General features: G+C 35.2%; 3 protein-coding genes across 4 annotated transcripts; 1 reads left to right on the forward strand and 2 right to left on the reverse strand.

Moving 5' to 3' along the window:
* The first annotated feature begins 2,360 nt into the window (after positions 1–2,360).
* LOC149384347 (uncharacterized) lies at positions 2,361–5,814 on the forward strand. 2 transcript variants are annotated; one of them, XM_089628747.1, is made up of 2 exons: positions 2,361–2,620; positions 3,278–5,814. In XM_089628747.1, the coding sequence occupies exon 2, from the start codon at positions 3,319–3,321 to the stop codon at positions 5,512–5,514; it is 2,196 nt and encodes a 731-aa protein (XP_089484873.1). In that variant the 5' UTR covers positions 2,361–2,620; positions 3,278–3,318; the 3' UTR covers positions 5,515–5,814. The 2 variants fall into 2 exon arrangements, with proteins under 2 accessions (XP_089484873.1, XP_089484874.1); XM_089628748.1 differs by lacking the exon at positions 2,361–2,620 and adding an exon at positions 2,666–2,756.
* Positions 5,815–8,084: 2,270 nt separating this feature from the next.
* Positions 8,085–9,303, reverse strand: LOC149384348 (non-specific lipid-transfer protein 8-like). The gene is made up of 2 exons (XM_089629378.1): positions 8,945–9,303; positions 8,085–8,329 (listed from the first exon to the last, which is right to left on the reverse strand). The coding sequence occupies exons 1-2, from the start codon at positions 9,286–9,288 to the stop codon at positions 8,320–8,322; spliced, it is 354 nt and encodes a 117-aa protein (XP_089485504.1). The 5' UTR covers positions 9,289–9,303; the 3' UTR covers positions 8,085–8,319.
* Positions 9,304–15,757: 6,454 nt separating this feature from the next.
* LOC149384349 (transcription factor UNE10-like) lies at positions 15,758–18,676 on the reverse strand. Its single transcript, XM_089628166.1, has 6 exons — positions 18,388–18,676; positions 17,240–17,585; positions 17,030–17,131; positions 16,891–16,956; positions 16,290–16,589; positions 15,758–16,198 (listed from the first exon to the last, which is right to left on the reverse strand). Exons 1-6 carry the CDS (start codon positions 18,576–18,578, stop codon positions 16,091–16,093), a joined length of 1,113 nt encoding a protein of 370 aa, XP_089484292.1. The 5' UTR covers positions 18,579–18,676; the 3' UTR covers positions 15,758–16,090.
* Between the last annotated feature and the right edge of the window lie 2,481 nt (positions 18,677–21,157).

Raw genomic sequence — 21,157 nt, forward strand, 5'->3', positions numbered from 1 at the left:
TAGTTAGTTTTATTGGTAAACGATAAAATAATATTCTATGCTGATTAACACCTTCACTTTCTAAATGTGCAAAATCATACCCCAATATTTTCACTTATTGTAAAATAATGCCACCTTTATAATTAATCAAAAATTTGTACCTCTTCTTTTAGAATTTCAATGAATTTCTAAATTTTTATCACATGAGAAACAAATACGAGAGTGTTGGAGTATTTATAATCAAATTCCTCTTTCTTTCTCTCTTAAAAAAAATTCAAGGGATTGTTTTGTTTTTCGGGCACTGTCTCCCTTGAGACTCGAGTCTCCGATCTGGGAAGAGATAATATGGAGCTTTGCTCTTTTACAAGTCTTCATACTTGATCTCTTCAACGTCATGCAAGTTTTGTTTTCCTTCTATTTTATCTTATGTTTCAATAATCTAGATTTAGATCTATTTTTTTATACTACTGATCTTTGATCGATGAGGTTTTTAGTTTAATTCTTTATATTTGAATATCATATCTTAATAATTCATTTTGTATCTATGGTTATTGTAGAAAGTCGGTTAGAACTCATACAGTCTCAACTACCTTATCTCATATTCAACCTTAGAGCTAAGCTTGAATGGAGCTAAGCTCACTACCTTATAACTCGACTCTAATTTAGAACTAGTCTCATCTAACTTTGAACTAGCATTATACTTATTGTTCTCTAGTTTTCATGTAATTATCACTTGATATCTTCTACACTTATTTCTTAAGATCTCTTGTAACTAACGTAAATAAGTGTAATTTAAGATCCTCAATAACAAATATAAATATTTCTCTCATTCGATTATCTCTCTCTCTCTCTCTAAATCTATATGATATCAGAGCCTAGAAACTCAAACACTATGAACAACCTCGAAAACTAGTTTACCCACACACTTCAACCTCATATAATGCGCCTTCTCAATCAAGCCCAAAACTCTCCCATCATATCACGAACCACAAACTCAATTGCCATAACCACCTTCAATGGTTGTAATTTGTGCTCATGTTCATTTGTGGATGAAGCAAAGATGACTACTTGATTGAATTTGCAAAGGTTCCTAAGAGTGAAGATCCAACATACGAAAGATTGAAGAATGAAAATAATATGGTGATGTATTTGCTTATCTTTGAGCTTCGAGGATACACCATCCATTTTTTCCAACTTAAATACCACTTCAAGTCTGAACAATGCACAAACTCACATCCAAGATTTCTCTATGGACATGAACAATAACTCTAATATGCTAGGTAACATTTTCTTCTCATGTGTCTATTGATTTAGATTTACATATAGTTTTGAGGAAATCTGCTCGGTCATGTGGTCCATACATGATCAAATACTATGTGCTATGGTAATCTTTCAGCAATCTATAAATTATGTATGTCATAATTAAACGATGGAGATTCTAAACTTTGTACATGAACCTCTCCAGATTGGAAAAATGGCGAGTTGCCGCACATAACAAAATCAAAGCTTTCGAGCATAATAACAAATGGGAGATTATTAAGCCGCCATTAGGAAAGCGCACAGCTGGATGCAAATAATTATTTACTATTAAACAAAATATTGGCTGAACTATAGTGAGGCTAAAAGCTCGAATCGCAGCCAAATGATAAGCCGAGGTCTACATAGTTTATTATCAAGAAACATCTGCTACCTGTAAAATTTCAACACCATTTGAGTCCTACTTTACCTAGCAGCTGACTTCGATTGGCCCTTGTAACCACGTCACGTCTAGAATGTCTTATTAAATTATGAGCTCGAAGAAGACGTGTATAAGCACATTGACTTAGAACTCCACAATGAGTAGTCAGTCAATGAGGTTTGCTCAAGAAGTCACTAGACGGACTCGAGCAACTCCTACGAGCGTGGTTTGAGAAATTTACATATGTGCTCAAGCTCAGGCATTACTTACAAAAGATAGGCACATCAAACGATGTTCTCAAATATCTGATGTGTTTTTTGGTATATATTTTTGTTTTATGATTTTTAAAGAGAAATGACGAGGAACATGAAGAGAAAATTAGTCTCTATTTGTAGAAGATGATTTTTTTTTTTTTTATATTATAAGTTGATATATAAATGTTATATGTATTCTTTTAATTTTTTTTTTAGTAGGTAATTTTTTTTTATTAAATTTCAACCAATCAGATTTGATCGATTTAAAGAGGCCATCAAAAATATTAAAAGAAATAATTATTTTTAGTTGAAACTTTCATCATTAGATTCAACTTTCTATCAATTTTTACTATTATTTGATGTAACATAGGCCTACTCATGTTAGAAATATAAATTAATCAGTGGGTATCTTAGAAAGGCGTCGGTAACCATGTTATGTTTAATTTATTGAAGAAATGTTTCTAGAACTTTTTTTCTCAATGTTATTTTCTTCTCTCCGCTACACCTAAAAAAAGCTTTGTTTCTTTCAGATTCAATTTATTTTTCCCTTTTGTCTTGTTTTGATCGAAAATTTTCCCTTCCATCTATTTGTTGTTTACCTGTATCCAGTTACGCGCCAAATTATATCTGGCAAGTCAAACAAGGACAGCCCAGCAAAACAAAACAAACCTCCTTTTCTATTTTTCTCTCTATAGCGTTGCAAAACAAGGTAAGCGACTTGTATTTATCCATTTCTGTTGTTCTGTTCTGCTCTTTTTTTTCTTCTTCTTTTCTTTGGGTTGTTTATTATATATCTAATCGAATTAGAAGGTTGTGGGTCTTTGTCGCGTCTCCGCTGCAAATGGGTTCGTCTCTTAACTTGTCTCCGACTCCAATTGGAATGAAGATTTAAATTATTTAGAAGCAAATATAACCTCATTATTGGTTTGGGCTGTGAAATTATTTCATTAATCAATCCTTTGACATTTCAGTATTGTTCAATACGTAATTAAATTTTTCATATTTCTTTCTCTGATGCAATCTTTTCTACATTTTATTTCCCATATCTGTGATGTTGATTTCAATAAAGCACACGCGACTTTCAATTTTTTTTCGTCTGAATAATAATAGCTCCGGAGACTTGAAACTCATCAGCTTTTGAAGCGATCGATAGCTATGCATTTGTTTTTCTGAACGAAAAGCCTCTATTTCAAATCCCTGTTTTATTGCAGATCTATTGTGTTTCTTGAAATTTGAAATTCAGGTCTTTATCCTCCTAGGCAATTTTAGCTGGCATGGCAATTCTGTGATCATTTTTTTTATATGTTATATGACGCTATATTTTTCAATTTTTTATACATTACTTTCAATACTGAATCTCCAACAGGGTGTTTGAGTTCTGGGAATTAGCCTTTTTGCTAAGCAATAATGGCTTGTGAGGCGAGCTCGGAAATTCCAATGCGCGTAGAGACAATCGAGCCAGCCACACCGGAGACAAACCCCCATAGTAGCCGGACAAAGACACTTCCTCGGTACCTCCAAGCTTCCACGGGCTCGTGTCACGACTATTGCAAGTTCGGAACGAGACACGGTTCCGCCGAGACCAAGGAGCGAGTCCCTCTTCGAACGCTGATAAAAGCCAGAAGCGCCGAGCAACGAGCCCTCAGAGCCGGCGAGGGCTCGAAGGACACTCCGAGATCAAAGCCTAGGCAATCCAAGCCGAAAAGGTCTGTTTCCGTTCCCCAGTGGCGTAGAATCGGGAAGCTCTCTGAGGCTCTTGCTGATCCCGAGGAAGACCCGTTTGGGGTCGTTGATGGAGAGACTCAAAGTTCGAAGCCTAGGCAATCCGAGCCGAGAAAGCGAATTTCCGTTCCTCCACGGCGTCGGATTGGGAAAGTTTCTGAGTTGAAGAGCAGCGGAGACGAGGCTGAAGATTTGGAGTCCGAGGATGTTCCTGAGAAGAGTCTCGAAGCTGCCATGGAAGAAACTAATAAGCCGTTGAAGGAAGACATGAGGACTCCAAGTTCGAAGCCTAGCCAATCCAAGCCGAGAAAGCGAATTTCCGTTCCTCCACGGCGTCCGATTGGGAAAGTTTCTGAGTTGAAGAGCAGCGGAGACGAGGCTGAAGATTTGGAGTCCGAGGATGTTCCTGAGAAGAGTCTCGAAGCTGCCATGGAAGAAACTAATAAGCCGTTGAAGGAAGACCTGAGGACTCCAAGTTCGAAGCCTAGCCAATCCAAGCCGAGAAAGCGAATTTCCGTTCCTCCACGGCGTCCGATTGGGAAAGTTTCTGAGTTGAAGAGCAGCGGAGACGAGGCTGAAGATTTGGAGTCCGAGGATGTTCCTGAGAAGAGTCTCGAAGCTGCCATGGAAGAAACTAATAAGCCGTTGAAGGATGATCCGAGGACTCCAAGTTCGAAGCCTAGGCAATCCAAGCTGAGAAAGCGAGTTTCTGTTCCTCCACGGCATCCAATTGGGAAAGTTTCTGAGTTGAAGAGCAGCGGAGACAAGGCTGAAGATTTGGAGTCTGAGGATGTTCCTGAGAAGGGTCTCGAAGCTGCCATGGAAGAAACTAATAAGCCGTTGAAGGAAGACCTGAGGACTCCAAGTTCAAAGCCTAGGCAATCTAAGCCGAGAAAGCGAGTTTCTGTTCTTCCATGGCGTCCAATCGGGAAAGTTTCTGAGTCGAAGAGCAGCGGAGACAAGGCTGAAAACGTAGATCCCGAAGACATTCCCGAGACTAATCTCGAAGCTGCCAAGGAAGAAACTCATAAGGCGTCGAAGGAAGACCCAAAAGCTCCGAGTTCGAAGCCTAAGCAATCCAAGCCGAGAAAGCGTGTTTCCGAATCGAAGAGCATCGGAGACAACGCTGGAAATGACGAGGACGTTCCCGAGAAGACTCTATACGTCATCGAGTCGACTCTCGAAAGCGTCGCCGCTGACCCGTCTCTTCCGTTGCCGAGGCCGGCAAAGGCTTTGCGTAATAATAAAGAAGAAGCCAATCCCACCAAACCGAGCGCGGATTCCAAGGCAGCTGAGAGGAGGAAGATAAAAAAAGCAGCGAACCCTTCGAAACCCGATATCGGGAAGTCCAGTTTCGGTCGGAGGAGCGCGAGGACGGTCGCGTCGGAGAGCAATAATACCAAGGCCGGTCAGAAGCTGAGTTTCAGGAGAGGCACGGTGCTCGAACCGAAAGAGAGCGACAAGAGCGCTGCTCCGAGGAGACTCAAGTTCAGGCGAGTACAACACATCGGGGACGGGAAAACGGGGACCGATTCTCCGAAACTCGAAGCGAGACCGCGCAGAAGGATCGTCTCGAGAAACAAAGCCGCCGGTGCAGTAGGGCAGAGGAGGAACGAGACCAGCGTCGATTCGATCGACGAGAAAGTTATAGTCTCGGAGACCGGCGGCGTTGTGGGCCCGGACGTGGGCCCGGCGAGGGTCGTGCTGAGGCACCACCAAGGCGCGGTGGGAAAGAGAGAGGTTCAGAGTCTGTTCAACAACGTGATCGAAGAGACGGCGAGCAAGCTCGTCGAGGCGAGGAAGAGCAAAGTGAAGGCTCTCGTCGGGGCTTTCGAGACTGTCATTACCTCTCTTCAGGACGCCAAGCCAGGCCTTGCTTGATCATCGTCGTCGTCGCTGTTTGTTGTACATATCCAAGAAAACACTATACAAAGAGAAGAAATAAAATGGTTTTGTGAAAAATAAGAGTCAGAGCTACAACAAGCTATAGCTTTGTCAAGGCTTTTGATCCTCTGCGAATTTTATATGTTCTTTTGAAGATACTGTGCAATCAAACAAAACTTTTAAGAGTATTATTTGGAGAGTCGATTTGAGTTCTTTGTGTGATCTGTCAATTTGAGTTCTTTGTGTGTATAGATGTATATTTGTTTTTTTCTGTCATGTTATTGTTTTTTTGTTTGACGATCTTTTTCCATTACATATATTCCTGGAAAATTATCATGGTTTTGTCTGATGTGTGGTGAAAAACAAGTTGGAATATTTGTTTTGCTTTCTTATTATAAGCTGTATTACGTTCTTCTTTTCTCAAAGATTCACTTTGATATGGGCTTAGATACGCATGCCGCATGGGCTATAAAAAAATAAAATAAAGATATTTGAGGGATTAAGTTTGCAAAAGAGGGTACTGGAGGTTATTTCGTCAATAATATTGTAGGAAAATTAAGTTATAACTAAAAAAACAAAAAATAGTTGGGAGAATTATAAAAACACCTCATCTTCAAAATTTTAAAAATACCTCTATTTTTAATTTTTAGATAATTTTGACCCTATTTTAAATGAAATGGTAAACATCAAAGAAGATAATAAATAAAATTCTAAAGAATGTAAAAAAAATAATTTAAATGTTTACGTCAAAAAAATACTGTAAAAAATATATATTTATGAAATAAAAAAGTATGTATTTATGAAATATAAAATAAATGAGTTCTTTGATCGTTTTTTAAGATTTTTAAAAAAAAAATCTCTATTTATAATAAACATTTCAATCGTAAAATATTGCAACAAATCTCTAGTTATTGATAAGTACGTCTCATACGTACTAATCTATCGTTCTCGAGTATGAATCTAGCAAGTTTTCAAGTGTATTTGAGGTTATTTGGTGTTTTTATAGTGAATTTCAGGTTTTTGGGGCATATCTGAGCATCGAGACGTCGTGGGAGTCATTTAGAAGAAAACGGATGTTAAATCGAAGCTAAATGGCAAGTTTTATGCAAAACAACTCTTCTTGGAGGTGGTCAACGCTCTAGTGCGCCGCGCTAAAAGTCTAGAAACAGACCGTGCTCAAATCAAGCCAGCAGCACGCCGCGAAGAGCAAATTTCTGAAAATTCTGCCATGGCGCACCGCGCTAATGTAAAAAAAAAAAATACAAAGAGCGCCGCACTATAAAGTGGTGCACCGCGCCACCTCCAATTTCAGCAATTTTTGTTACCCGATTTTTTAGATCTTTGATCCTTTAGATCCAATCCAAAGACCCATATTACTCTGAAGAACATTCTTTGACCTATATATATTCGACTTTGTAACCTCAAAAACAGATCTTTCCATTTATTTTAGTTTTTGTTAGAGTGTTTGGTTGTTTTTTAGAGCTCTTGAAGGAGAAAACGTATTCTTCGACGGAATTGATAACTCGACGAGTTCTTCTTCTCCGAATTCAATCTTTCTTCTTCTTTTTTATTTATTTTATTGCTCTAAAATATTTTTGAACATATCGTTTATTAAATATGAATTCGTTTTTCTTTTCAATGTTAATTTTATTGCTTTCAATTATCATTATGTGCTTAGCTTAATTCTTTTAGCGGCTAGATTTTTATAGGGCTGCCATGTAACTCGAACCGATGTTAACGCATTGATGATTCTCTAATATTTGTCTATTGCTTGTTCCAATTATGTTTGCTTGATTATTAGCCATGCTTCTTGTTAGTTCATTAATTAGCTACCTTTGAATTATTATATAGGATTTATTGGCTACTCGAGAGAGAGTAAATATATCATGCTTTTGCTATAATCATCATGATCGATCTAGGGTAGTAGAAAACTCTAGACGATAGTGCAATTGTTTAAATTTTTGTTTTTTTATGCATGAGATTGTTTTAACGGGATTAGAGGTTGAGAGGATAACAATCCGTCAATTACATAGATTTGCTAGGACCCTCGAAAGAGGTTAGTAAATATGTTAGAAATAATGAGATTGAAACCAAGTCATCCGACGACTTTTTATTTTTGCAAAGCTTCACCTACATTTCCAATGAGATTCCGGATTGCCTCCTCACATAAAGTGAGGCATAAAAGATCTCCATGTCATGAATAAGAGAATACGGAGGTCTGAATACATTCATAAAGTATATGTATGTAGAGCAAGTGCGACCGCGGATCATACAAGCAAAATCTTCTAATCGATAATTAGGCCAAATGAAAATTTTGAATTTAATATTTGTATTTGTCTCTCTTTTTTTCTTATTCAAAATTAGACTCTTTACTCGATTTTCAGTAGCTGCTTTGATGACTCTCTTTTCTGGCTTAAGAGAAAAGACGAATGCTCTTCAATGTGTGCATGCCAATGAATTGTCTTGGAATTCCTTTTGACATTTATTGATACTAAAATTTAGAGTTAAAGTCCAAATACTAATATTATTTATAGCCAATTATATAATGGACATAAAATATACGTACGTAACAAACGGATCAAGCAATGTATATATAAACTTGATATTCAATATAGATAATATCATCTCATTCGCATGTATAAACTATAGCTAGTGCAAAGCGTCCCCGAGATACATCGGAGCTTATTTGATACACATACAATACATTTTAGAAGAAAAATGCAAAACATTTTTAGAAGCGCACACGTAGAATAATAAATAGTATCATGATATATTTCATGTACTCTAAGTACTCATGTATGCTCACCCAATCCTGTCAAGAAAAAAAAAAAAAAACATATCAGGGAAAAATCATATGAAATAGTTAAATGATTTTTTTAATGATAGTTTTAATTATTTAAATATTATAATTATAGCTCAATTCACGTTTAAATTTTTTGCAACACTACGCACGTTTTTTTCTTCCTAATTTGATCCATGTTGTATTTATTAGATAATAAATCTAACAGTTTAATATAACTAAATGGAACTCGTACCTAACTCCTCAAGTAACATCTCATAGAATATAACACGTTTGCATAAAATTTTGCTATAAAAAAAAAAAAAAAAAAAAAGCTTTCAAAATAGTAAAACTAAATCATGCAGTTTCGAGTATTGATATTATATTAAGAAAAAATTGTTTAAAATAGATCAGTGACTACCCTCAATTGAAATTATAACTCAAGTATTCTAATATTAAAAAAAAAAAAAAAAAAAAATTAACACAACTTATGCCTAGCTCTCTCTCTCTCTCTCTCTTATATTAATAGTTTAATACCACCTCTAAAAATTAGCAATCTAACGATCAAATATATACGACTCTAATGAAGAAGAAAAAAAAATAGTGCAAATATATATAAATTAAGTAGCATTGAAGTTATATACGTACGTAGAGCAATCGACATTAGGAGAGACATCGAAAGGCAAGGTGATCCCACAGTTGGAAGGAAGATCCTTCGCCAGCTGAGCGTTCAGCTTCAAATTCTTGGACGTTGACTTGATGCACCCACACGCCGTTTTCTTGTCAGCCGCCGATGACGTGGCAGATGCCAGCTTGGACGCCCCGGAGCAGCACGCCTCCGGCGGCTTCCCGCTCCCGCTCACCAGATACTTCAAGCACGGGCTCAAGTCCTTTGACACGTCACTGCATGTGATCGCCGCCGCGGGCCCCGCCACGGCCAGGACGAGAACGACAAGAAGAGCCAACGAAGTCATGGTTGAGGAATGATTCATTTTGAATTTAGTTTTTGCTTCTTAATTATCGTTTAATAAGGGCATATATATATATGCCTAAGAAAGGTTTACTTTTTCCATGGTTTTGGTTTGTTTGGTTTAATTTATTATATGATCGGATCGGTGTGAAGAGTGCAAGAAATGATAAATGAGTCACGTTTATTTTTTGTTAATTTAATTTTGGTTTTAACTTTTGACAAGCTCATTTATAGTATGGCTCTTTAGATATATAATCATATGAAAAATCAAATTTTGCCATATAGTCAATTTTTGGTACATTTTAAGTAAATAATCACAAAACATTAATATATATATATATAGTTGTAAATATTCTTTAATAATTGTAAATAAACATTAGACTTCAATAGCATAAATAGAATGTTAAAAATGTCTAAACAATGCCCCATTATCATAATAGCTATTCACTTAAAATTTATAAAATGTTGACTACTTAGTAAATCTCTAAATTTTAGTGTCTTATTTCTCAATTATTTGTTTATAATAACAGTGCGATTGTCTTGGACGTTTTGTAATTATTTGATTTCTTGCACTCAAATTCAATTCAACCACCATGGATTAGAGATGCTTATTATATTAGCCGTTGGGTATGAGCTGTACCATGACAAAGATTTTCGCCATATCTATTAGCGTTAAGAAAATCTTAGTCAATTCACCCAGTCTTTTTTTTTTTTTTTTGTCTAATAATAAAGGTAAAACTTTATTTCATATCTTCTGTTGTTAACGCTAGAACATGTAACCATAATCTAGTGGATATATAACTATATAAATCATTGAAATTTGTCATATAATCAACTTTTCATAAATTTTTTATAAATAGTCACGCAAATTTATTCATAAGATCAAATTGACGTGAATACCCTATAAAACTTCCCGCTCAAAAATTCCCCAATTTTTAAATTAAATAAAATTTAATCTGATCATTAATTAGTAATTGCGATAAATAAGGAAACAAAATCCACCACACACGTCATTACTATTTACATGTTACATTCTTTGTTGACTTTTTTTTTTATAATTAAAGAAATTAGTTGATTATTCAGTTATTACATTTTTTTAGGGTTATTTGATTTTTCAAATAATTTTATAAATGATATTTGTAGTATTTTGAGAAAATTTGACGATTATTATATATTGCATATTAAGGATTATTTACAGTTATTGATTTTTTTTTCTCTTGCATATTAACAACTATTTTAGTGTATTTTATTAACATTTTTAAAGTAAAAGTTTTAAACGTAGGTTTCTTCTCATATTATCAAACTCACCTTGCTAACATGTACGCTGTTAATACAAGAATTCAAAAATTGACAGTTAATAAATTAATTTTTATTATTAATAAATAAAAAGTTACACCATTTTTTATACATGTTGTAACTGTTATTTACTATTGTTTACAAGTATACTTGCCCATATTAACTAAGTTGGATAGCACATATTACAACTATTCAACGCGAATCACTTGAATAGACACTCCAAAATTAACATTATGGATAACTAGACAAAATAGAAACAAAGAGAACCATGAGTAACACACACACACACACACACACACACACACACAGATGCAATAAAACTAATAAATTACTGCAATTGATCCATGCAATGCAGGTCTCTCAGCATGGATAGTGTTTAAAACTAACCTCGAATATTCTTTGCTCTCCCTCCCCCTCCAAAACTAAGTCTAAAACCAAGTGTTCTTACAAATGAATATAAACCCAAGGATTAAGTCCTTTTCGAATCATTCTAGGCCCTTGGATTTGATCCAAAAGTCAAAAATACGTAAAAAGGCGGAGAAAATTATGCTGGTCTGTGATAGCGCGTCGCACCCTGACCTAGCGAGATGCACCTACTACTCATTTTCGGGGCGGCATGCCACGCCCGTATAAAATTTTTGAAGGCGTGGTGCGCCATAAAACGGGTGCGCCGCGCCAGTGCATAATTTGGCTGACGCGCAACGCATCCGGAGTTGCGACACGTGCGGCTCAGAGATGAAATGGCGCTTTTACGCGATGCGCCAAGGGGTGGGCGTGACGTGCCTAACTTCAAACTTGCTTTTTCGGCTTTCCGTGAAGTCTAAAACATCCCCATTTAGCTTCCAAATGTCCCATTTTGTTCCATGAAGGTCCAAATGCTCTCATTGATCCGAAAATCTATAATTTCACTAAAAACTACAAAAAATAAGGATTCACTTTCGAAAAGCATTGATAAGTATGAATGAATCAAACTTATCAATGGCGAAGACGATGGAGAAGAAGAAGATAAACACATGAGAGAGAATCAAATTTCAAAGTATTTTCTCTCAAGGGTTTTGTATAAACAGGGTGTTGGTCGTCTTTGCCTGAACATTAAAAAAAATTACTCATTAAAGCCGGAAAGAAGTAGAGGACGATGCTATAAGCGAGACCCAAAAATTAATGATACGGAAACTCAAAATTTGACAGTGTCACTAAAACGTATGGCTGTATAAAACCGAACCGAAAATCGGATAAAACCGATATCCAAACCGAACCGAAACCGAAATTTGGAGCCACGTCAGCTAACCGAAATTCGGATTCGGATAACCGATCCGATTTACAAAACTGGATCGGATATCGGATTTGATTTTTGGAAAATCTGGATATCGGTTATTTAACCGATTTTTTTAATTAAAAATAAATATATATTAAAAAAAAGACTTGACCTAATTTTGAGATTGACCTAGCGTTTTTATTTTTTTTTCCCAAATCAGATTTTACAGAAGTGGAAGCACTAAATGATTCTAAGCAAGTTGTTTCGGGTAAGATAATTAATTTGATATTTTATTTGACATATTCATTTGTTGTTTGTTTATTAAAACAAATTTATTTTAAATTTATATCATTATTATTAACAGATGATGGTCAAGTTGTCATAGAAGAACAACTTCTCATATATCAACTCCTACTGCTACTATAACTTGATTATGTGATCTATAAAGGTAACATACAAATTCAATTGTTGTATGGTTTATTATGATCATTAGGGTTGTAATTTTAATTTTATATTATGATATTTACATGCGCAGGTAGTTGGAGACGAGTGTCCTTTTGAATTTTATTTTTTTACTCAGTTTTATTATGTATTGTCATTTTGGAGCTTTATAAGAGTCGTTGGTACTCATTTTTTGAATTTTTACAAACCGGATTTGGATTTCAGAAACTGGATATCCATTTTATAAAACTGGATCTGAAATTTTACAAACTGGATAACCAAATTTTAAAAATTGGATACTGGACTGGATATTGGATTTAAGAAACCAGATAACCGAATATTCGGATAATCGAATTTCGGTTTTAGACTAAATTGGACCGGATACTGGACCGAGTTTTAAAAAACCGAAAATTCGGATTCGGATACTAAAAATGTCAAAAACCGAACCGAACCGAACCGATCCAGTTCACCCCTACTAAAACGCGCTGACAAATGCCTTGGTGTCACTATATTTGATAACTCGACACTTTTCTAACGACGTCTAAAGCCTTTTTTTTTAATAGTAGTGATCTACTTCTGAAATCTTAATAATTAGTTAGCGATAAATCATGGTATATATCTACGACTATATAAAATATTTAATATAATTTTATGAGAGAGATTTTAGGTTTGATTGAAAATATTTGGCTGTGAAGCAAAAAAACCAAATTAAATTTGGTCATTTACAAAGTAGTTTTTTGCAGAATTATCACATAATAGCCAATGTGCATTAAGGCTAAGTTAACTTAGACATTTTTTTGGGGATCATCATTTTCTTGTTTACAAAATCATGCATCATTGAATTATTTAATTGATTGAAAGATTTTGTGTGATTAATATTTGGGGAGAGAAAATAAATTAGATTGAGATTCACAATCTTAAGAATAAATGGACGCTTGGTTCTAATAGTTGATTGTTAGGAGAAATCATGATATATAGAGAGCAAGTTTTGACGAAGTATAAAAAGAAGTTGTTAAAGAGGAGAGCCACGTTAGATTAAAGAAGATTACACTTCGAGAGAGAAAGACTAAGAAAGCTAGACTCTAGCGACTTTGAGATACATTGAATGTCGCTGAAGAATTGGGCTTATAGTAATTAGCTTTTAAAAAATACATGTTTTCGCTTAGTTAATCAATAAATAGAGACTTCAATCATCAAGATTATGACCATTTTTAGATTTCTCTAAATTAAAATAGTCAAATTTGAGAACTAACACTTAGGAATATCTATGTTTTTCTACAATCTCCATATTTTTTAAAATCATTTCGAAAAGGTAATAAAAGAGGGTTGAGTCGAGCTATTTCATATTGTATATTTCGTACAATTTAGTTTCTCACTCAAACAATTGTTCATCAATATTTATTATGATTTCACTCTAACTAATGAAAATAGTGGCTCAGAATATCCATAGATATTTAATATGATCGCCAAATATTATTGTAACAGATTGAAGGTCACATATTTGGAATGTAACACCTCTTCCAGGTGTACAAAAATGGCTCCAAATCAAATCCTCAACTTCCAGGCTGTGACAGAGAAACAAAATGGTCCAATATTAAAACCCAGTGGTTGAAACTCTAATACTCATAATAGTAATTGTGATAATAATAAAATAATATGATACACAGAACATAAACAAGTTCGGTTAGTTATTATAGCTTACACACGCAGACGCGTTATTCGTTTTTTCTTCATGCAATAATTAAAGTGAATTGATCTTCATGGTCCCTCTCTCTCTCTCTCTCTCTCTCTCTCTCTCTCTCTCTCTCTCTCTCTCCTGTGACCACCATTAACTCTCATAACCAGTTTTGGGATCACAAGAGTTTGTTTCATAGTCACAATTCTTCCTTTTCGAGTGATTTCAACTAAAATCTCTGTCTTGCAATCAGTAACTTCTCAACCTAATAGTTTGCATTCAATTAGTCTGAATCTATGTTTGGATTTGTCAAAAAATAGTTACAAATTTGGTATTAGATCTTAATGATACACACACATATATATATAATATTTGATACCAAACAATGTAATTTATAAATTCATAGTAAGCAAACATTCGCTACAGATAGAACCCGATATTTATCATGCCCGTGTCATTGACAAACATTTATAATATTTTATCATAACTTGGAACAAAAAAAAAAAAAAAAAAAAAAATCCATAGATAGTGGTCGGCGGATGGGCGTGTCTTCGATCAAGTCTCTTTCGTTCCAATGCACGTTTGCAAGGCATGGTCATAAGAAGAAGCCATTGTGACATCTTGACTATCTACAAATATTGCAATAATGCACAAAACATACCTTTCAAAGCCTGCCATTGTCAGCTTTGCTCTCCATTATGTCTTTGCTAGCTTGCCGACAAACGCGACACATTGTCAAGGAAACGGAAGTAACTCGAAGGCTCTATAGAGTCAAACGAACAAATCGGGTGCAACATTGAGTGTTTATGGTCCCCAACATGTGGAGAGAAAGAAAGCAAACTATTTCTTTGTTACAACCTCTTCTTCTTGGTCTTCTTAGCTATTATGGCTTGAGAGCATAGTGAGGAACATGGTCTTGAAGATTTTGACTGGTTGTATGCTCGAGAGGACACACGCTTTAAATGCATTCTTGGATTCGCGATGAAGACGTGGCTGTCTATGACATGTCATTGTATGGCATATTGATTTTGTTCAGTCCGGATTCGATGGTCCAAAACATTCCTCTCCAAAAACGCAATCTTTAGACGCAGCATTACTTGTCGCTCTGATCTTAGCACAGATTTGGGGAATCGACACGGATGAAAGGAAAAGGAAAGGGCACATCTATGCTATTATTAGATACTAGAGCGTATTTTTTCTTTGCCAAACATGTTTGTTCAATCCAACTTAACAAGCTTTTTTGTACCGATTCATAAAGTCTCTGACTGTTCGTCTAGAGCAATAGCATTGTCAGATATATATTAAATAATTTCCTTAATGTTGATGAAGGTGGTCCTTCCGATTATACTTACCTTTTTTTTTTCTTTTGAGTATATATGAATCCAAGAAATTTGCTCTTAGAGCACCGAATAGAGCAGTGGTTATTTCGTTTCTTGTGGTTCAAGAAACTCATTTAAAAAAAGAAAATGTAATTTTCATTTAAGTTGTGTCCCTTTCATTCAATTTCTGACATCTCGAGGTAATACGGCTAAGATATCTATCGTGGTGATAAAATCGTAGTTGTACTACTATTTTTTGTGTTAAACGAGCATGAGGAGGTTATGGAGATTCAGAATGAAAAAATAATTCTAATTTTTAGTACAGATACTAGAATAAGCAAGGCCAAAGAGTAATACCATAAGAACCCATTTTCAAATAGAAATTTTAATCAAGTAGAATCACTAGCGTACTAAGCTCCGTTGAAGGGCTTTGTACTTTCAAAATTACGCATTTAGCAGAGAATTTTCTTAATTTTTTTTAGTTTTTAAATTTGTAATAAGACTGTTTAAATGAAATGTGACTTGCACTTGTTTCATTGTTTCTCTCATACACAAGAGACGAGCAAATATACCTTACAAAATAGCATATTATGCTAAGCTGACATTACTAAACATGCCAGATTGCTATTAATACCTTACTTACAACTCATTATAACTCTATACTTTTACATTCCCTGCCCTCAAACTCAGGTCAGCGAGAGCAACCACTCTGAGTTCGTTACGACGACACAGCCTTGGTAAGAACATCGGTGAGCTCTGATGTGACTCGCCACAACGGCATCTAATAGAATATTGATCAAACGGGACCTATACTTTGTTGCACCTTTGGTTGTTCTTCTTACTCGGCTTGAAGTTGCGTCGGTCGAGACGGAGTGCTCTGCATAGGTTGGGTAAGTTGTTGCGCATACAATGCCGCCATGTTGTTGTAAAACTCCATGTTCATGGACTAGACCAAAATCGAAGCATAAGATTTGTCAAAAAGCGGTAATCGTGTGGGTGTTTGAGACGTAAAGATAAGAGCCGAGGTAATCACGTACTTGTGCAAGGAGAGCGCTATAAGGGTCAGGCAAAGGGAGAGATGAAGATGAAGATGAAGCCTCGGCGAGCTTGGGTTGATGGGAATGAGTTGGCGGGACCATCATGAAAGGGGACGGTACTAACTTTGTCGTGTCAACCATTCCCATTCCCATTCCCATTCTCATCTGCGCCGCCGCCAGCAGAGACATTTGCATCATCATATGCGGCGTGGCCACTCTCATGTTGCTCATCACTTGGACTTGAGCTTGTAGCTGCTTCAAATACTCTATCACCTCGTCAAGCATTGACGCCTTGTCACTCTGCAATATGCATTAATTTTGAGGTCAATTAAGTATATAGTCATATTTACAGTTTCACTATATAGTCAACGTTTCGTAAATCTTAGGTAAATAACCCACCACTTTATTTCAATGAAAAGACAAATTAGGAAAGTCACGTTATATTTATGGCTATTTACCTAAGATTTACGAAACGTTGGCTATATATAGCAATCCCAAACGTTTTAGTTGGCTAGTTACTTCATTTTATGTTAATTTTGTCATTTTACATTACTCTCTTCTAATTTCGATGAGAGTTGTTAAGGAGCTCTCTATGACTTACTTTACTTGAATTGGGGACTAACTTTTGCAATGCTTTCATCTTCTGGTTGATCCTATCTCTTCTCCTCTGCCAAAAATACAACACAAATGAGTGAAACTGAAACCATTTTAGTTGGTTGTGAAAGAGTTGCAAAGCATACCCTTTCAGATTGGTTGTGAACGGACGCGACTCGGCTTCTTTTCGTACAGTTGGAACGACTGGGTTCGTCTCTCGTGTCACGCTCTTCCTCTTGATTTTCCTTCTTTTTTTTTTGACAAATATAAATAAACAACTTCAGCAAAATGAGCAACCATATTTAAAAATAAAATTTAAAAAAAAAAAAAAGAGCAGATTGTGGTTGCGTGTTTACCAAGCAACCATGAGAAGTCAAGTGGTGGTTAGGTTTGTTGTTTTTGAAACTAGGCGGGGATTCAAATGAGAGCATGGAATGCTGGGCCACGCTGTTGTCGGACTCGGCCCGTTTCTTATTGGGCCTGGAAATGGGCTCTCCATCGGCCCATTTAACCCCAGAAGAGTCTGAAGTCCACGTCACCTTGTTATTTGGGCCTTGTGTGGCTTGGTGGACTACGGATTCAAGCGTTCCACCGGTTTGGGCCCAAATGGGCTTTGATGGGCTTTGAGGAAGAAGCCCATGCATGGCTATCTCCCCATTTTCCCATGTTAGCTCCTTTACTTGCTGATGCTGGTAATTGGATCTGGAATAATGGGATAACAAGGACTGATTTAAGATTTTGATTAATTAAGGATTTAATACTAAGATGAAGTATTGGAATTTAATGCAATCATTGAGATTAAGCTTGTTTTGGGTTTGAGTAAGACAGCACATTAGAAAGAATAATGGAATAAATCAACTTATATATATTAGACATTACATTTGTATTTACTAATAATATATATATTTATATGTTATTGCAAGTTGGAGGAATTAATGATGAAAAGGAAAGGCTTGACAAAACTGCAAAATAGAGATGAAAATAAAAAATAAAAATAAATATAGAAATTTACGATTTTTGGCACAGAATAATGGCCGGACGGGATGAGCATACAATGTACAAGAGTAATGGATATCAACAAATGAGAATAAGAAGGATGTTGAAACTTATGAATTAGAAATTGGTGCACAATCTGTTTAAGTAGATATTCTTTGAAAGTATACCTATTTCATTCCCTAGATCGATATGTCGCTTCTCTAGATCGAGAGAAAAAAGAAAATATATAGGCTAATAATATGAGCTAGACATGCATTAATATCCAACATAATTGACAGAGAGAGAGAGAGAGAGAGAGAGAAAATATCTGTCTTTCATGTGGTTTATTGAACTCTTGAAGCTCTGTATATGCAGAAAATGCAAAAACAAAGCGAAAAATAGGTTTCTTTCCGTAGACTAATAAATTAAAGACTCAAATATAAATAAAATTAAAGAGAGATGAGTATTGCTGTGCATGTGTAAGAAGAAGAAGAAGAAGAAGAAGAAGAATAAGAATAAGGTGTCATACATTGGGACAACATTGGTAATAGTAGAAGTAGTAATATTGTGAGTACTACTACTAATACTTTGGTGGCTTTGCACGTGATTAGATGCAATATTTCCCTCCTCTTCCTGAAGATCTTCCTTCACTTGTTCCTGTCTTTGATTAGTCCAATATGGTACTACACAATGACTACTCATTCCACTACTTCTCAACATACTTGCCTCTCTCTCTCTCTCTCTCTCTCTCTCTCTCTCTCTCTCTCTCTCTCTCTCTCTCTCCAATCTCTAATCTCTAGTATGTATTGTGCTATTTGTGTGTGAAATTGAATAGTAATGAGGAGGTTTGAGAGAGATATAAGGAAGGAGAGAGGGTTTTGAGTGTTTTAACGTGGACCCTTATTTTAATGTATTTTGTCTTATGGTCCCCAAATTTGGCACCTAGCTACTTTGATGTGCATATTGGTGTGATGGAGATTTTACTCAAAATATGTGTGGTTATGAGATGAAGAAAAATGAAAAAAAAAACTGCTCAGGAGGAGAGATCTAATACATTGGATTAGGATATATAATACATTGGCCCTATCATTAAATATGAGCGATGTCCCACTATATTAAATCCATTTTTATCATAGTCATGGACTATTCTCGAAACAAATGAAAATAGTGTATCTAGTTTTTGAGATATTATAAGTTCAAATGAGTAACAAATATTATTTATTTTGTAAGTTTTTATTACTTTTTATAAATTAGCTACCACGGATACAAAGAAAACCATAAAACTTATCATATAATAAATATAAAATATATCTACCGTAAACACACCATACGAAAATGTTTTACCATTGTTTATTCTGGTCTTGTGTTTCTAATTCTAACTAGCCATATACAGTTCACATTTAACAATGTCACTGCCAAGCTTGGTCACTGGTATTTTACAATGAGCAGCTACAAATCTGAAAAGAGAGGAAGACATAAGTTTATTTATTTTGGCCAAGACTGATAATCATGAGATTCTATTCGTTATATTTAACGTTAAAAGAGTTTCCATGAGTAAAAAAAAAAACTAATTTGTGTAATTTAAGCCTTTTTAGCTTTTATTATTAATATATTCATGTGAGTAACCTTTTAAAAAAAAAAAAAAATATATACATAGTAGGTTTGTAGAAACGAAAATAGACTATATTATTTGTAGAGCAAATGGCAGAAAAAAATATCTAATGTTTACCCGAAATTATATTGATATACCTTTTTTGTTGGTGAAATTTGTTGTAACTAGTCAAGTTTGTCATTCTTATTAGGGGAATAGCCCAAGTTTCATTTTATTAAGCAAATAGCTCATATTTTCGGCTCAGACCATAATGCCCTTGGTAAATTCGCGAATATGTTAATTTAATTAACCTACTGGAGTGAGTTAGGTTAATTAATTAACTTATTGGTTGAATATTAGTTTAGGTTCTGATTTTTTTGTGAGTAAAGTTAATTTACTAAATGATTGAATTCGGAATTAGGTTAATTAATTGAATGCTTTGAATATCAATTGACTTAAGTTATGATTTTTGTAAATTTTTTGTGAATTTCAAATTCTTCACGAATCAGTTAGTTAATTAACCTAACTCACTCCAGTAAGTTAATTAAATTAACCGATTCGCGAATCTACAAAGTGTCTCTCTTCAATCCCCTCTATCGCCGCCGATTTCCTCTCCGCCTCCGATTCCTCTCCCCCCGTCGATTTTCGAGTCAATCTAAGCCGTCAATTCTCCGGTGAGGTCGAGCATCGGCGCCGCCGGAGCTCGACGGAATCGACGCCGTCTATGGCGGATCTTGACGGCGTCTATGGTGGATCTCGCCGGCGACGTTAGGGATCAGCAACGAGAACGGACGACGATTTGCGACGACGCGGCGGCGTGAAATGGATCGGCGGCGATCGGCGGCGTGAAGTGGATCGGTGGCGTGAAATGGACGAAGACGAGAACGAGTTTAGGTTTAGGTTTTGGAAAAATTGAGTTTTGCTCTTATATATGAGGGTAATTTAGGTAGTGAAATATTAATTGGACTATTCACTTAATTTATTCAAACTTGAGTTATTCTCCTAATATTTGTGGGTTGATTGAGCTAGTATGCTCACTCTCCCTTTTTGTTGTAGCAAAAATATTTAATGTTATGTTTTAATTGCGTCGTAGCCTCCACCAGTAAAAAGACGAAAATATACATTGGACGGCGTAAAGTTCATGAAAATTAAATTTTGTATTTTGAATAAAAAATACATAAAAAATTTGGTAAAAAATACAAAAATATATTCTCAAAATTTGGTCAAAATACTACATATATTCTCAAAGTTTTTTTTTCTTTGGCAAAAATACCACATGTTACGTTATAGTGGGTCCGTTACTACTCGGACCGTTAAGTTCAAACAGAAATATTAACGGCAAAGTATTTACGTGTAACTAAATTTGAAACTTTGAGTATTTTTGCTCAAGAAAAAAAAAGAATGAGTATATAAGTAATGTTTTGTCTAAATATTTTTGTCACTATTTCCCCGCTAAATAATTATAATTACTAAATTTTTGTTATTCTACAAGTTTAAATTTTCTATAGCCACTGGAACTAAATTGGTAATTATTCTCCGGTTCAAGATGATATGTAGTGGAGTTTATGAAAAAAAAAAAAAAAAAAGGTATTAAAAACAAATAATTATTCATTTATTTTTAATAGTACTTATTGTTATATATACATAATTGTATAATTAATTTCATTGGATATTTAAATATAATTTACAGTTATTAACTTTAAATTGT

This window comes from Urtica dioica, chromosome 10 (assembly GCF_054948205.1).
Source record: "Urtica dioica subsp. dioica isolate 48M chromosome 10, U.dioica_male_clone48M_v1_H2, whole genome shotgun sequence".
Classification (NCBI taxonomy): domain Eukaryota; kingdom Viridiplantae; phylum Streptophyta; class Magnoliopsida; order Rosales; family Urticaceae; genus Urtica; species Urtica dioica.

What these genes read in the sequence shown, in the direction of transcription:
- LOC149384349 (XM_089628166.1), bottom strand. Translation starts at nt 18,578, where the DNA reads ATGTTGAGAAGTAGTGGAATGAGTAGTCATTGTGTAGTACCATATTGG. An exon ending in TTCACAACCAATCTGAAAGG is followed by an intron (nt 16,957 to 17,029) that starts GTATGCTTTGCA and finishes TATTTTTGGCAG; the next exon opens with AGGAGAAGAGATAGGATCAA. An exon ending in ATAGCGCTCTCCTTGCACAA is followed by an intron (nt 16,199 to 16,289) that starts GTACGTGATTAC and finishes ATTTTGGTCTAG; the next exon opens with TCCATGAACATGGAGTTTTA.
- LOC149384347 (XM_089628747.1), top strand. Translation starts at nt 3,319, where the DNA reads ATGGCTTGTGAGGCGAGCTCGGAAATTCCAATGCGCGTAGAGACAATC.
- LOC149384348 (XM_089629378.1), bottom strand. Translation starts at nt 9,288, where the DNA reads ATGAATCATTCCTCAACCATGACTTCGTTGGCTCTTCTTGTCGTTCTC.